At 38.5% G+C, this 17,346-nt stretch overlaps 1 protein-coding gene across 1 annotated transcript in view; it reads left to right on the forward strand.

The window, feature by feature from the left end:
- tyw1 (tRNA-yW synthesizing protein 1 homolog (S. cerevisiae)) overlaps positions 1–17,346 on the forward strand; it is a 74,606-nt gene that overhangs the window by 40,553 nt on the left and 16,707 nt on the right. Inside the window, exon 14 of the mRNA XM_075472835.1 lies at positions 6,421–6,531. Within this exon, the coding sequence (XP_075328950.1) occupies positions 6,421–6,531 (111 nt within the window). The remainder of the gene's footprint in view (positions 1–6,420; positions 6,532–17,346) is intronic.

Raw genomic sequence — 17,346 nt, forward strand, 5'->3', positions numbered from 1 at the left:
TCGGCTTGTCAAGATTTCTCTAAATAAAATGTGATATTTGGGACTTTTGAGTTAAAAGTGATCTTGAAATTAGCTTAAAAATCTCTTCAAATGAAAAAAAAAAAAGCTTGTTTCATATGAAATCTGACTCAAAACAATTTGTTTTCAAGACTTTTTCATTTAACAAGATATTCCAGATGTATTGTCTTCAAACAAGTCCCTATATCGGCTGAAATGGTACTTGTTGGGCAGTTGTGTCTTATATTAAGTGTAATGAGATACTCAATGAGACAAATATACTTGGTAAGATTTAAATTTTTTCCAGTGTGCACTCGAGCTAAAATGATGTCGATTATTAGTTTTAAACCTTTTTTTTTCTGTATTTTATTTCTATAATTTGTAAAGTTACATCTCTGAATATTTTAGGAGCCATAAACTGTGTGTTTGGTTGCATTAAACATTAAATTATCTCGCACCACACGGTGCTGCTTTCCAGCTCGTAATTAAGTGTTGGATGAACGCTCCCCTGTTAATCAAGGACTTAACTGAGTTTTCTTTCCCTCAGTTTTGGCCTCCAACAATCATTAAAAAAACACGATAATCCAGATACAACCATTACGGTGCCACATTCCCTTTTACGATCACGCTCTCATTCTGTTTAACCATCACACTTTGGCCTATTTGTAACGGTTCTGTCTCCTCTTTTTTCTTAAATACACTGAACAAAAGGTTTTTAATGATACGGATCCCTGAAGATTTCTGCTTTTCTTTGTGGACTTCACAGTGAACACGGATTTAAAGTCTTTAAATCTTTATATTATATATTATACAGTCTTTATATTATAAAGGATTGAACTATAAGGAGCACTTCAAACCTTTAATATGTTAATCAAGTGGGGAAAGGGGGTTTATTTAATGACCGATTTGTAATCTTTAAGATAGATAGATAGATAGATAGATGGATAGATGGATAGATAGATAGATACTTTATTGATCCCGAAGGAAATTCAAGCATCCAGTAGCAGACATAATAAAGCAATAAAAATGTTTATACAATTATAAACACTTTAAAAACACTCTAAGAATTTAAAAAACAATTTAAAAAAAACGGTTTAAAAATATAAAGGGACCAGTGAAATTCAGAAGAATTCATTTTAAAGAACATGTCGATATTAAGTTAAAATTTTACCTTTTTTGTCTCCCAAGACTGAAAAAAAAGCTAAATGTGCTGTCACTACAGCTTGAAAAAGTACCTCCAATAGCAGGTTTCATGATTTTAAGTGTAAGGTTTGCATATTTCCTGGAACAGATCGTTGCACTCTAATTGCACCTGGCTCATCCCAACATGAAAATTAGTGATGCTCCGATCGATCGGCTGCCGATCAAAAAACCGATCACGTGACGTAAATTACTAGCGACCACTTTCTAATGTGGTACGTGACGTGTGTACAGAACCGAACAGGCAAAACCTCTACAGTGCATCTCGACAACATGACCTCTCTTGTCTGGAATTTCTTCAAAGTGTGTCAGAAAGATGTGAAACTTACTGCGGTCACGCCATCTGCGCTTCGCGCTAGCTACACTTGAAAATCGAGTGCCCGTTTACATCGCGTCGTACGGTAGCGTGTGAGCGGATTTATGGTGCATTCAAGTGCACCCCGTAAACTCAGAAATCTATATCGAAGTTGATTTTTCATTTGTTGGAATACATACACCTGTCATTACTTGGTTGTTATTTTTACTACATTCTTTTTAATGATTGAAACAAAATGATAGAACAAAATTATTGAAGCATATTCAGAATCAAACTCATTTCTGCATAGTCAGATTTGAAAACTTCCTTTAGAACCAAATCAAAATGTTCTCTGCCGACTCCACCAGATTCTTGTTCTACATGTCCCCAGCTACCTCTGGCGGTTTAATTTCTATAAATGGTGCACTCTCTGCTAGATGAAAGGCATGGAAATGTCAGATTCCTTCTGTGATCGGCAATCGGGCAGATCATGATTTTGGTGATCGGTCCAAAAAATGCTGATCGGAGCATCACTAATGAAAATATCAGCCTGAGGTTCCTGCAGTTGTCGTGCCTTCAGTTGTAACGTTGCTGGTTTTATCCCCAACTTCCCCAGGCGCCATATGGAAATGTTCTTGGTTTAGGAGCTGAAACCTAAATTGCCTAAAGTAACAGGAATAACTTGGATTTTTAGGAACGAACGGCCTTAAAATGATAAACTTCTTTTTGCATACATTCTAAAACAGCCTTTTCAATCAATCTCTTATTACTCGGGCTGGGCGAGTTGACTCGTTATTATCGCGTTAACTTGTTAATTATTTAACGCCAATAAATATTTTATCGCGCATTAACGCAGGTTTTATTATTGTAAAAGTCTGTTGAATGCATCACATTCACACAGTTACAGCAAACACCACGAAGCATGGAGGAATAAAATAAAGATAAACTAGCAGGTAACATCACCGCTACAGGTGCTGCTCGGTCTCTGTGTGAAGCTAACGGAGCTAACCGGCGCTACTTCCTGTTTCACTTCTTTCAACATAAAAGCACTCATTTCAAAATAAATTTTAAAAAAACTCCTGCATTTACAGCCAAGTTGAATTGTCTTCTCAGCGTAGTAGTTCCAGTCTAAAATATCACTTAAAGGCAAAACACACAACTGATAGCAGCAAGTCATTCAAGGAAACAGACAGTGGAGCGAGGCTTCTACATAAAAACTACAGAAAGATGCTGATGTTAAAAGTGTGTTTGCACAACAAATGTTATGGCACTTTCATTCATATGGCAGCGCATTTAAAATAAAACTAAACGCTAAAAGCTATACACTACTTTTGGATTAATTTTTGGATTTTGCGTACAAATGCGATTAATCGTGATTAATCAGGGAAATCATGTGATTAATTAGATTAAAAATTTTAATCGTTGCCCAGCCCTAGTAATTACTCTACATATTACTGTAAACCATCAAGGGACATAACTTTACACATCCATAAGTGCTGATCAAACAGGACTCTCCATCACTTTACTGGCTTCTTTATTCTATCAGTTTTTGGCTTTTTCGGTGTTGATTTTACGGTGAAAAGTCGATATTTCTATCTTTTTAAACACGTTTAGGTTCTGTGAATCAGTGTTTCTCATTCATCCACACAGACGCTCATACAGCATGCATCATTTTATACATGCAGCGCTTTTCCTGGACAGTCACTCCGATGAGCACACTGGGGACAGAGTGGGACTCCCTGACATGTTGGAGCTGGGGGTCAAACCACCAGCCTTCCTTTTAGAGGACAGTCGCTCTTCCTGCTGAGTCATGACTGCCGCATTTTAAGAGCACCGGCCTCTGTTTCACAGCATGAAGATAGAGATGACACAGAATAGACAGTGGACCAGCGTGATGATGACAGTAAATATTAAAAGGTCCATCAGAACGGGTGCATTTCACCCAAATCTGCATGCAGCTGAGCCCCACAGCTGCACCTCAGGGCAGGGAACAAACGAGCCCAGTGCACGTATTTAATCTGGAATGCTGGTGACTGTAGATATGAAAACTGATTGCTCCCTCTCCAAAGTGACTAAAGGTCAGTCCCCCTTAGGCCAGGCTAGTGACAGCAAAGTCCTGCTGCTGTCACAAAGTGGCACTTCGTCCTGCCGGCACATTTTTCTGCGTATTTCAGGTAATCTCATTATTTTGAATCCTGTTTGACAGTTTCGTGAAGTCATTAGAAAAGGTCTAATAATACATCACCTGCCTCAGCATTTTAAAAAGTAGATTCACACCAAATGTTTGGAATGTTTTCATTGTAAAAAGATTATATTATTTTACTGGAATGAATCATTTTTTGTTTCTATGCATTTCTTTACGTGTGACGCTTCTGAAGTGCAGTTATTTGGTTATATTGTTGGCTTTGATCCCACTGTGGGAACTAAATGTGAGCGATGGTTTGGCCTTTGGCGCACACGAGCACAGCTTTAATTCAAAGCACTGGAAAAAATTCCCCATCAAAAATAAGTGAAAAAACAACAAATACAAGACGTTTTTACTTGAAATAAGCAGTAAAATCTGCCAATGGAACTAGTGAAAATCGGATTGACAAGATATTCAAGATGTATTGTCTTCAAAAAAGTCCCTATATCTGGCTGAAATGGTACTTGTTAGGCAGTTGTGTCTTTATATTAAGTGTAATGATATTTGACTAGAAATGAGACAAATATACCTGGTAATTTAGATTTTTTTTCCAGTGTTGATATATGCCCAGTGAATATTTTATAAATGCTTTTGAAGGGTGCACTGAAAAAATGCCCCTCCAAAAATAAGTAAGAAAAATAAAAAATACAAGACGTTTTTGCTTGAAATAAGCCAAAAAAATCTGCCAATGGAACTAGTGAAAATCGGCTTGTTAAGATTTCTTGAAATAAGATGTGATGTTTAGGACTTTTGAGATAAAAGTGATCTTGAAATTAGCTTAAAAACCTTTTCAAATGTCAAAAAAAGCTTGTTACATATGAAAGCCTACTCAAAACAATTTGTTTTCAAGACTTTTTAATTTAACAAGATATTCCAGATGTATTGTCTTCAAACAAGTCCCTATATCTGGCTGAAATAGTACTTGTTAGGCAGCTGTGTCTTATATTAAGTGTAATGAGATATTTTGACTAGAAATGAGACAAATATACTTGGTAAGACTTTGATTTTTTTCCAGTGCATGAATTTTTGTGTGAAAGAATACGTGTTTAATCAGCTTTTTAGATTGAAATGATGATGATTGTTATTATTTATGTACTTAAGTGTGTGCACCTCAACCCAATATCATGGTCTATCTTTGTCCTCATCTGAAAATAATCTGTTTCTTTTGCCATCTGCCTGATTCAGCTCTCTATGTTCCCAAGTCATTTCCCATTTCATGGTGCCCTCCATCTCCATCCATCCAGGGCACTTATCCCTCTCTGCTCTGTGTCTGTCCTCCTCTCCTCCACCTGGCCTCCCTGTCAGTGCAATGGGAATTGATAGAGTTGTGCCTCAATGTCAGATACGGAAGAGAGGCAGCTTGCCTCACCTCCCTGCTGCCACTGGCCAATTATCCCCTTCCCTGCCATGCCGAAAGATAACCTTCCAGTGCAAGTTGGGAGAAAATGAAGGAAAGGGTGCGCTCTCTTCTCCCATTACTCTTTACTTGTTTTTTTGTTTTTTTCATATTAACCATTTGTCATGTCGTTTCTTACCATTTCTTCGTCTGGTGTTTGTCTTTGATTGCGTATATTCTCCTCTCCATCACATCAATAATCCACTTTCTGCTGCTGTACACCAACAGCAGCTCAAACTCACAGCTCTGCCTTTTAAATACCTCACAGTGAGGTATAGATCAGATTTGTTTTTATTTCTCCCCGACACACATCCAAAGCTGCAGATTCTGTATTACACTGGAAAAAATGCCCCTCCAAAAATAAATAAAAAAAAACACAACAAATACAAGACATTTTTGCTTGAAATAAATCAAATCAAATCAAATTTATTTGTAGCACATTTCATGTACAAACAATTCAAAGTGCTTTACATAAAATAAAAGCATTGCAGCAGGGAGTGTAAGAAGCATTAAAAAGACATAAAAGAATATAAAGAGAAACAAATAAAATCATTTAAATGAATTTGAAAACAAGCAACAGTCAAGATAAGTTAAAAGATATCGTGCAGATATCAAATAAGCAAAAAAATCTGCCAATGGAACTAGTGAAAATCGGCTTGTCAAGATTTCTTGAAATAAGATGTGATATTTAGGACTTTTGAGATAAAAGTGATCTTGAAATTAGCTTTAAAACCTCTTCAAATAAAATAAAAGCTTGTTTCATGTGAAATATGACTCAAAACAAGATGTTTTCAAGACTTTTTCATTTAACAAGATATTCAAGAAGTATTGTCTTCAAACAAGTCCCTATATCTGGCTGAAATGGTACTTGTTAGGCAGTTGTCTTATATTAAGTGTAATGAGATGCTCAATGAGGCAAATATACTTGGTAAGATTTAGATTTTTTCCAGTGTAGATTTATTTTATATTAGTTAGCCAATGGCTGCACATCACAAACAGCACAGAAAGGATCTTATATTCAAAACCTGCTGTTTGAGTGATTTACAGCTTTGTTGTCCATGTGAATTATTATAGCATCAAGAATCACATGATTTGGAAAGTTTAACTTCAGCTTCAGATGGAAAACAGACGGCAAAATAAAATGGCATCAAATTCAAAATAAGAAAAAATACTCGTCAAGAACCGAATTCCTTAGTTTTTAGCACTTAGTGGTTATCTTTATTCTATTTTAAATCAAACACGGAGCTTTTTAGTTTTTAAAACCTTTGCCCACTGTTAGGACTGTAGGAACATTAGGAAACGGGCTTGTTTGTTCCCTCTCTTATCGACTCCCGTTTGTACATCCAGAGGCAGAGGACGGTGTACAGACTGACGCTGGTGAAGGCCTGGAATGTGGAGGAGATGCAGGCCTACTCCGAGCTCATTGCTTTGGGTCAGCCCGACTTCATTGAGGTCAAGGTAAGACTCGGCAACATCTACGGAATCTTATTTTGTTTTCTACCAGCTGCTTGGCTGGTTTAAATGGAGGCAAGTTCTTGATTTCTCACACTACATGCATACGTTTTGCTCTCCCTGTAGAGTTGCTGTTACTGTAGGGACGTAAGTAGGAAAACCACATTTCCAATTGCTTTAAAACCTGTTAAATTAGTTCAAAACTCCCAAACATACCTGAACATTTCAAATGAGGCAAATGAGCATCTGCCTTCTCAGAAACAAGCTGCTCCTCCTCTTATTAATCATCAAAGCTACACTTCACTTCCTTCAGATGATGAATCATTTCTTGTTTTCCTTTTATTTATCTGTGCACAACACACATAGTTATATAATTAAATAACAAAGACAACAGCCCCAGAAATGTCAAAGAAAAAACATGTTTTTGATCAGTTTGGAGCTGAAATCGTGGTCAGAAGTGGGAGTTTCTGTTTTTATGGGGTAAAACGGGTCCGTTTGTTCGGTACATCCGATTGTTTTGTCACATTACAGTCGATGGCAACACAAAGAAGATGGTGAATTCTCAGGGCAAAACAGTGTCAGCATCTTAGCACGGATAAAAATACAATAACAATTGTAACAACAATAGTCCAAAGTGGTGCTTGACCCGCCTGTGCTGGCTGGTTTCAGAACACCAGAATGGAAAGAAATGTACTTGCTTTTTAACTTTGCCTTTAAGTAGGCATCTGGCCCTGTTTTCAGGGTAATTGTGCATGTGCTTGGACCATAGTGGCAATACTGAATGCGGAGACAATAAAGGAGGGAGCCCTAAATCAAGAGCATCAGATATCCTGTCATACTGGCCCCTACAGTCCATAACATTTCTGTGGACATGTGCAGCTGCACAGCAAATGAAGGGCTGTGATACACACGCAAACACGTAATTAAAAGTAGGGCTGGGCAAGTTAACTCGTTATTATCCCGTTAACTCATTGATTACTTAACGCCGACAAATATTTTATCGCGCATTAGCGCAGGTTTTATTATTTATTTTATTATTGTAAAAGTCTGTTGCTCACAGGCTTTTATTTTGTAAAAGTCTGCTGCTGTCTGCTGCGGAACCGGAAAAGAAAGTAATCGGCGCATCCACCAAACATGGAGAAGGGTACGGAACTTTTACTCGGCCATTTTCATTTCAAAGTTCTTCCAGACGGCGGAGTCGACAGAACCAAAGTCATCTGTAAACACTGCCAAGTTGAATTGTCTTCTCAGCGTAGTAGTTCCAGTCTAAAATATCACTTAAAGGCAAAACACACAACTGATAGCAGCAAGTCATTCAAGGAAACAGACAGTGGAGCGAGGCTTCTACATAAAAACTACAGAAAGATGCTGATGTTAAAAGTGTGTTTGCACAACAAATGTTATGGCACTTTCATTCATATGGCAGCACATTTAAAATAAAACTAAATGCTAAATGCTATACACTACTTTTGGATTCATTTTTGGATTTGCTACAAATGCGATTAATCGTGATTAATCAGAGAAATCATGTGATTAATTAGATTAAACATTTTAATCGTTGCCCAGCCCTAATTAAAAGCAAATATATTTTCTTGTCTTTCTGTGTCATCACAAATGATGCTTCAGTTAAAAAGCTAGACGGATGAAATGAACACGTAGGGAGCTGCTGCATCTGTGCACATCTCCACGCTGTTTCCTCCGTGACGTGAAGGTCACAAACCGTTTCACACGGGCTGATTCTGCCAACTCTCTTCATTTCTCTCAACAAACGCACTCCAGTGGAGCGGTAATTTCTCCGTCTTTTTATTCACCGTCTTCGGTTTAAGGCTCGGTTTGCACGGTCCTTTACGTAAGTGGGATAATTCATTAGAGGGGTGGGCTGTGTACCACGCTGACCTCATCCTGGTCATTTGGCGGGCACGGTATTTATTATTAGTGTGGGAGGTGGCACCCAGCGGCAGTCTGAGCCGTGGTTGTCATAGTGACGAATCTGCCTGAGTCTGAGCTCATTATCCGTTGCATCACATGGAGGTTTGATCCCAGCGGAAATGGAGGGTGAAGCAAAAAGAAAGGGTCAGTGGATCTTTTGTCTGAGTGGCAGAACCGTCTCCAGCAGAATTATGAACACTTTAAAGCAGTTTTTTTTTTTTTTTTAAAGGTACATTCTACTGATTCAGTTCCAAAGTGTTTTCACCTTCCTATCGTGTGAATCGAGACGCACGCCGGAAATGTTGAAGGAACATTTGAGACTAAAAATGTCAAAAGTGTGAAGCAGAGAGCCTCCGCTGGCATGACAACAATCCTTCTCAGGCAGTAAAGGACGCTGCAGTTTAATATCCATTATGTTGCAACATCATACCTTACACAAAACAATTACTCTGGAAAAAATGCCCCTCCAAAAATAAGGAAAAAAAACAGCAAATACAAGACGTTTTTGCTTGAAATGAGCAAAAAAAATCTGCCAATGGAACTAGTGAAAATCGGCTTGTCAAGATTTCTTGAAATAAAATGTGATATTTAGGACTTTTGAGATAAAAGTGATCTTGAAATTAGCTTAAAAACCTCTTCAAATTTAAAAAAAAAGATTGTTTCATGTGAAATATGACTCAAAACAATTTGTTTTCAAGACTTTTTCACTTAAAGTAATACTATGTAACATTTCTACCTTAAAATAACAGCTTGAAAAAAACTGTGCGGCTAGAATGAGTTTTAATATTACGATTGGCCTGTCTCCTATGCCCTTCGGGGGTCTGAGTTGGAAAAACTGCGCTATGTAACTTTGCTGGAGCGGCCCGGGAGCTGAGCGGAAGTACTTCGACTTGCTTTCTGGCACACCTACCGCAAAAACAAATAGACCCCTCTCACGCTCCCAGGTACATTTGATTACTCTTACCTTCTTGGTCGACATAGCTTGCACCTTCTGACTCCTCGCCGGTTTGTCAACAAATGTGAAACGTGAAAGCGAAAGGGTGTTGTATTTACGACAGTGTAACCATACATTACCTCCAAGCCTGTAGGGGGAGCTCCATAGTGGGCTTTTTGAGAAGTTACATTGTATTGCTTTAACAAGATATTCCAGATGTATTGTCTTCAAACAAGTCCCTATATCTGGCTGAAATAGTACTTGTTAGGCAGTTGTGTCTTATATCAAGTGTAATAAGATATTTTGACTAGAAATGAGACAAATATACTTGGTAAGACTTTGATTTTTTTCCAGTGTGTTAGCTTTGTTATTAAAAACTCAGGAAGTGAGTTGTTGAACTTTTTGTTTTGATCACGGATCAGAGTAAAAAGTGTGTTGTCTGCAGTTTTCTTCCCCTTTAAAAACTGCCTACACTCATAATTAGTTGCCCCCACTTTAGATAGCAGAGATCAGAGAGAGTCCTGATCTTTGAAGTTTATATTCAGTCGTAGTCTATACTGTTTTAATTTCACTGCGTAGGTGCGAGCTAACTGCTTTGAGCATATTTCAGCCCTTGCACATCAAAATCAAATCAAATCAAGTTTATTTATATAGCACATTTCATGTACAAAACAATTCAAAGAGCTTCACATAAAATAAAATTATTGCAGCAGGGAGTGGAAGAAGCATTAAATACATAAAAGAACATAAAGAGAAACAACATAAAATAATTTAAATTAATTTAAAAACAAGCAACAGTCCAGATAAGTTCAAAGATTTCATGCATAGACACATGAGAACAGAAATGTTTTTAACCTGGATTTATAAATGTCTCCATTTGGTGAAAGTTTAATCTCCACTGGCAGTTTGTTCCACTTGTTTGCAGCAGAACAGCTAAATGCTGCTTCTCCATGTTTAGTCTGGACTCTGGACTGGACCAGCTGACCTGAGTCCTTGGATCTAAAGCCTGATTCTTACTCGGCGCAACCTCGCTTTGACCCATTCTTACTAGCTGGTCGCAAATGGCGCAAACGGTCACGTGACCCAAAATTCCGCCACGCCCCCCGTCGCAAGCTTAAAAAATCCTCGCGCGTCGCAAGGGCGCGCACACAACTTTTTTTCTGACTTCGAGCGAGCTCAACCGGAAACAGCTGACCAAGAGAAAGGAAACATGAACACTGCAGAGACCGCGGTGACCGAGAGGGTGCGCCTCTACAAACATCTGTACGACACGTCTATGAAGTTATACTGGGACAACACGGCAGTGTCGAATTCCTGGGGGGAAATCGGCAGGCATCTGGGGCAGTCGGTGGTGGAGGTGAAGAAAACATGGAAATGCATTCGTGCATTCTGTTTTTGCCGCAGCCGCTTAGCTCTGAGATACATATACAGTTCTACACCCAGAGTAAATTCATTCCATCAGATGTGCCAGCCTCTGCTGACGTGACACCACAGGTGGCATTGTGTATGCTTTCTTCCTATGCTTTTCAGCTTGTTTCCTCAACAGTGACGCCCGCTGGTCTGGAGAGAACTGCAAATGTGACGCATACTCGGCGCAAACTGCGCTTATGAGCTGAAGGAACTGTGAAGGGGCTGGTGCTTTCGATGACGTCATTAATGGTTCTCGAGCCAGAACAGTTGCGCGGTTGCGCCGAGTAAGAATCAGGCTTTAGAGCTCTGCTGGCTTTATATTCTCTGAACATATCACAGATGGATTTTGGGCCTACTTCCACATGGATGCATTTAATGCTCTCATTTCTTGCCTCAATCATCCTAAATGTCCTAAAAAGGCAAAAGAACATGAGACGCGTCCCACAGACAAAGTTAGATTTCATTAACTACCTTTTCCCACCTGGAGCTCGACTTTGGAGCACCTCCCCACGGCGTCTGAACCCGGGCTCCTTAACCGCAGAGTTCCACTACAGGGCTTCTCTTACCCTGTTACCTTCAGTGTTCCAGTTGCAGTTCGCTGCATTGAATAGTCTATATTGACTGAGTGACTTTTTTAAAAAATATTATTATTTATTTATTTGTTTTTTGTTTTTTAATTCTTTTTTGATTTACTCATTGGCTGCCAGCCATTTAATTAAAAAATTTAATTAAAAAAAAAAAATAGATTAAAAAAATAATTAAAAAATGAATAAATTTAAAAAAGACTGAGTGACTTATAAACAGAGGTGGGTGGTAATGAGTTACATTTACTTGAGTAAGTTTTTGAAAAAAATTATACTTCTAGGAGTAGTTTTAAATCACTATACTTTTTAGTTTTACTTGAGTAGATGTGTGCAGCAGAAACTGTCCTCTTACTCCGCTACATTAGGCTACAATGAGCTGGTTACTTTTCTTCTCACCTCTTTGGTATTCTACGCCTCATTATTTTTATCCCCCCGCGTACGCCTCATTTTAATGTTTTATTCTGACAGAGAGAGAGAGACTTCCGCCAAAGGCTCTACCACCTGACTGTGTTCCACCAATCAGACGCAGCCGTGCAGTCTGGTCACGTGATCATACTCGATCTCAGCGGCGGGACGGGTTAGCTTTAGCATTAGCAGTCGTAGCAAACAAACAAAGAAACAGATGAAAAATGTCAGAACCGACGGTGGGAAATGAAGACGCAGACGAGGCCTCATACTGAAAGCATGTTTACCTTACAAAGAGTGAGAAACAGCAGCTACATTATGTGTCTTCTGTGTCAACCAAAACAAACGCACATTTCAGCAGAAACTCAACATCTAACTTGAGGAAACATGTAGCGCTAAGTTTCCTAAACTCGTTTTTCCCCCCATGGATAGGTGAATGTTTGTTTTTTAGGTTCCATATGGGTTACATATGTTTTAAACATTTCTGAAGTCTCTTTTACTTTTTATTGAAGTACTTGAATTTACCATTCTAATTTAACCTATTTTGTAATTAATAAATTCATTTTAATTTATTTTATCAATTGGATGAACTCTAATTGGCCTAAAGATGATTATTTAGTATTTTTGTCTGTCTGATTGAATGCTTGTGTTAACAAATAAATCAGACGTTACTCAACAGTTACTCAGTACTTGAGTAGTTTTTTTCACCAAGCACTTTTTTACTCTTACTCAAGTAATTATTTGGATGACTAACGTTTTACTTTTACTTGAGTCATATTATTCTGAAGTAACAGTTATTTTACTTGAGTACAATTTTTGGCTGCTCTGCCCCCCTCTGCTTATAAAGAGTAGGAATATGTTGCAGGAACAACGTCCTGCTACATATTCCAAACAATTTCCAATGAAGGTTTCCCAGAACTCTCTTTTTCGAGGCATCTCGTGGCCTCGAAAACCATCAGAAAAAAGTTTATACGTACCACATCCGCTCTGGGCTTCCGTACACTTCAAGCCAAGCTTGCTTTTAATTATATAGAATGTTGTTTTTTCTCCAACTATGTCGTTTAGCCTCTTTCCCTCCGCCGATTGGCTTCAGATTATCTAACTTCTCTTGTGCTGCATTTTGTTCTATAAAATTGCAACCAGCTGAGATTAAGATCGATTACAAGGCCTTAAATTGAGATGGTCAATCAGACTGTAGTGCACTGCGTCTTTCAAATGTCATACAGTGAAAACCGGTTAGAATTAGGCGAATTACGATGTGAGAAGATCCTATTTGGCTGACACGAGGTGTGAGGGACCGAGCCGGTCAAGCATGAGGACACAGAAATCATTTTCAAGAAAAATGGGTTTATTCCCCAAAAAATAACAAACTTCAAACAATAGTTGCAGAGCCCTTTAAAAGAGGTCAAAATGAAGTAACTAAACACAGTTAGCTTAAGAATCAACCTCAAACTAACGACTCAAAAAACAAAAAAACTGACCTGACACACAACACACAAAGGGGACTTAAATACTGGCTGATCAGACCATAGTGACACACTGAGGAAGGGGGAAGGGAAACATCTACACAATTTTAAACAAAAGTAACTAAACACAGTTATCTTAAGAATAAACTTAAATGACTAATAACTAAACAAAGTTAACAAAATAAGCAAATCAGAACTAATGCAAAAATTAGAATGAAGACTCCATAGTCTTCCCCCATGGAACTCTAGATGGTATCACCCAATCAGCTAGTCAAAGATTGGAGTGTTCCAGCCAGAGTCCAAGGTACTTCCCCCACAGCACCAACAAAAGAAAGCCCAACAAATTAAATATTTGACTAAATTAAACATACAAAAGCTAACTAAATGTGCGCGCTACAATTAGAACTAATGTACTTCAATATTATCAAATGAAAATAAACTACCCATATATTTGTGCTACAGTTAGCATGTATATGTAAACTCAGAATGAAAAAGTGTTGGTGTGTGGGGTTACCGCACATGAGGACTTGAGACGCAGAACAAGACTTGCTTTTATGAGGTAAGGGGGGACAGCTTTGTGCAGCCATGCAGATAGAAATTTGGACACCAATTGCAATCAGTAACACTTTAAACACATTGTTACCATATGAGAAAGTACACCAAAACCAAGCCAGGATCGCCAAACATCACACGGAAAAATGCTTGAATAACGAAATCCTGCTGCGTTTTATGGCCACATTTTACCAACATTTACCTTTTTTCTTTTAGTAAGGGATAAACGGCTGCTGCACTCGCATCTTACATTTTATTCTCAACTTAATAACCAATGGAAATTGGAAATTTTCAACCTCCCACTTATAAAACTTTGAGAAAACGCAAAAGAAGTCTGATATCTGGGACCTCAGATAAGGTTTAAAAACCCCAACATGTGCAGGGAGAAAGGTAGTTTATCAAGTAAACATAGAATGTTTTATTTGCTATTCTTATAATATATAATTGGACGTTAAACAAAATATTGGTAGAGCATTATTAGCTCATTTCTTTTTAACTTCAGTGAGCTATAAAACTGCTGATTAAGATTTGCTGTTAAAAGCGAAGAAGCTCTGATTTCACACTTCCAACATACAGCAAATGCAGCATGTCGTCAGGTGGTGGGTGGCGATAAAAATGCTGGATCATTTTCCACAGCCCCCCACAGATCTCAGCGGCTCCCTGATTAACGTATTTTTAGAGCGAGGTGAGCCCAAAGTGACAGGGTTGTGTTTGGGTAATCGACAGCTTGCTTTATGACTGAGTTCATCATGAGTTTAGGAGAGAAAAAAAAAAAAAAAAAAGGACGCAGTGAAATGATCCGCAGAGACCCGCTGTTCTATTGATGTGTGCATTGATCCACCACAACATGACATTTCATTATATCAGAGTGAGTGCAGCTCTTACAAGACAGCTGGGAGCGCTGGAGTGGATCTATAATGGGAGAACCTCTGAGATGTTTAAAAGATGAAACCACACCCACTTTAGGAAACGCCTGCACTGCTTCCTTTTATCCAACAGAGAGGAAACGCTTTTACAGTATTTTGGTATTAATGGTAAACGCTTATACAGCGCTTTTACTTTACAAGCCACATGAACCCATTCTCACAGACGTACAGCACATCTTAAGATGTGCCACATGTTACTAAATGCTTTTGTCCCTGGTGCAGAGATTCACACAACGATGGATGCGTCGAAAGATTTGAGCCGCCCCATTTCATAGACGGTTGTTGACAAAAAAAAGTCATGAAAGGTGCAAATTTCCAACCTCAACAGCCTGAGTTTTAGTCTAACTTCCCCACAAATGCATTCATTCAGTTTGTGGTTGTTGTGACAGAGATTTTTTTATGGGTAAGGCTATTTGCACCCCTGGTACAATTAGCACTGTATGCTGATTGTACCCTGGTGCAAATAGAAGTGAATGCTATTCGTACCCCGGTGCACTCAGCAATGTGTTTTATTGATACCCCGTCTGGTGCAATTAGAAGTGTATGCTATTTGTACCCCGGTGCAATTCGAAGTGTATGCTATTTGTACCCTGGTGCAATTAGAAGTGTACGCACCGGGGTAACTTCAAATAGTTTAGCCTCTCCAAAACCGGCGCCAAAATGCCTTTTCTATCCAAACGTGAGGTGATCAATAAAGGGTTACCAATGCCGGAGGTCCAAGGTATATGCTTCAAGCAACAGGGCATAAGATATCTCGATCTACTACTCGCATTCAAATTGAACCCAAGGATGATTATGAAAAAATAAACTGAAATGGCAGCTAAAGTTTTGTTTCATGGTTGCTTTGGTTATATAGCTAATAATCATAACTTTAAGCTTAACGAAAAATGGGAGAGGTGATTTAGCATGAAATGATAGCTAGTTGAACCACTGTCTCCCGTATGGAGGATTACGTTGCTATCCATTAAGCCAGAGATGTCCTCAGCTAAGAGTTAAGAAAGACATCTATATTTCAATTTAAAAAGATATTAGTGCCATCAGAATTCTTCGCTTTCTGATGAAGAAAAAACGAATGTCCGCAATGGCCTTTGTGCTCACGAGCAAGCTGTTTTTGGTGATAATTCACTGGGTGTGAAGAATCACAGATCTATAAAGAACCTTCTTTAGGACCAGGGGTACTAATAGACATTCAGAATAATGTATGCTATTTATAGCAAAGTGTGCTATTTACACCCTGGTGCACTAGCTAATTGTTGCAATCAAAACTTCCGTTTGAGAACTGAATTGTTTTTCAAATTGCGCGGCTTCTCTGCAGAGACGTTGGTATGCGCACTATCACTTCTCACTGCCAAAACGCATCGGGTAAGAATCGAACCCGAGACTCCTGTATCTTTACCCAAATCGCTTACCACTACGCTAGTTGATCCTATAACATATCCGTGGTGTGCAGGTAACTTTATAGTTATTATGGCTGAACGTCATGATCGCGAAATTTCTAAAAACTAACAAACTGACGGTTGTAATGTGTTCACTGAACATCGATTATGAAAATAAAACACAATGTTTCCATCTAGTTTTTAATTGGAACAGATATTAGTGCCGAAACCTAGCAGTATTCTTCACTTTCTGATGACGAAAAAACGGATGTCCGCCATGTTTTTTTGTGCAAGCCAGCAGCTTTTATTTTGGTGTTATGTCACGGGGTGTGAATAGCTCAGCTGTGTGGCCAAGGCTATTTGTACCAGGGGTGCAAATAGACACTCCGATTTTTTATTTTTATAGTTAGGGCTGGGTGAGTTGACTCGTTGTTACCGCGTTATAACTCGTTAATTATTTAACGCCGACAAATATTTTATTGCGCATTAGCGCAGGTTTTATTATTCATTTTATTATTGTAAACGTCTGTTGCTCACAGGCTTTTATTTTGTAAAAGTATTTTGCTCACATGCTTTTACTATTGTGAAAGTCTGTTGCTCACATGCTTTTATTATTGTGAAAGTCTGTTGCTCACATGCTTTTATTATTGTGAAAGTCTGTTGCTCACAGGCTTTTATTATTGTGAAAGTCTGTTGCTCACAGGCTTTTATTTTGTAAAAGTCTGTTGCTCACAGGCTTTTATTATTGTGAAAGTCTGTTGCTCACAGGCTTTTATTTTGTAAAAGTCTGTTGCTCACATGCTTTTATTATTGTCAAAGTCTGTTGCTCACAGGCTTTTATTATTGTGAAAGTCTGTTGCTCACAGGCTTTTATTTTGTAAAAGTCTGTTGCTCACATGCTTTTATTATTGTAAAAGTCTGTTGCTCACAGGCTTTTATTATTGTAAAAGTCTGTTGCTCACATGCTTTTATTATTGTCAAAGTCTGTTGCTCACGTGCTTTTATTTTGTAAAAGTCTGTTGCTGTCTGCTGCGGAACCGGAAAAGAAAGTAATTGGCGGATCCACCAAACCTGGAGAAGGGTACGGCACTTTTTCTCGGCCATTTTCATTTTAAAGCTCTTCCAGACGGCGGAGTCGACAGAACCAAAGTCATCTGTAAACACTGCCAAGTTGAATTGTCTTCTCAGCGTAGTAGTTCCAGTCTAAAATATCACTTAAAGGCAAAACACACAACTGAT

This window comes from Odontesthes bonariensis, chromosome 9 (genome assembly GCF_027942865.1).
Source record: "Odontesthes bonariensis isolate fOdoBon6 chromosome 9, fOdoBon6.hap1, whole genome shotgun sequence".
NCBI lineage: Eukaryota > Metazoa > Chordata > Actinopteri > Atheriniformes > Atherinopsidae > Odontesthes > Odontesthes bonariensis.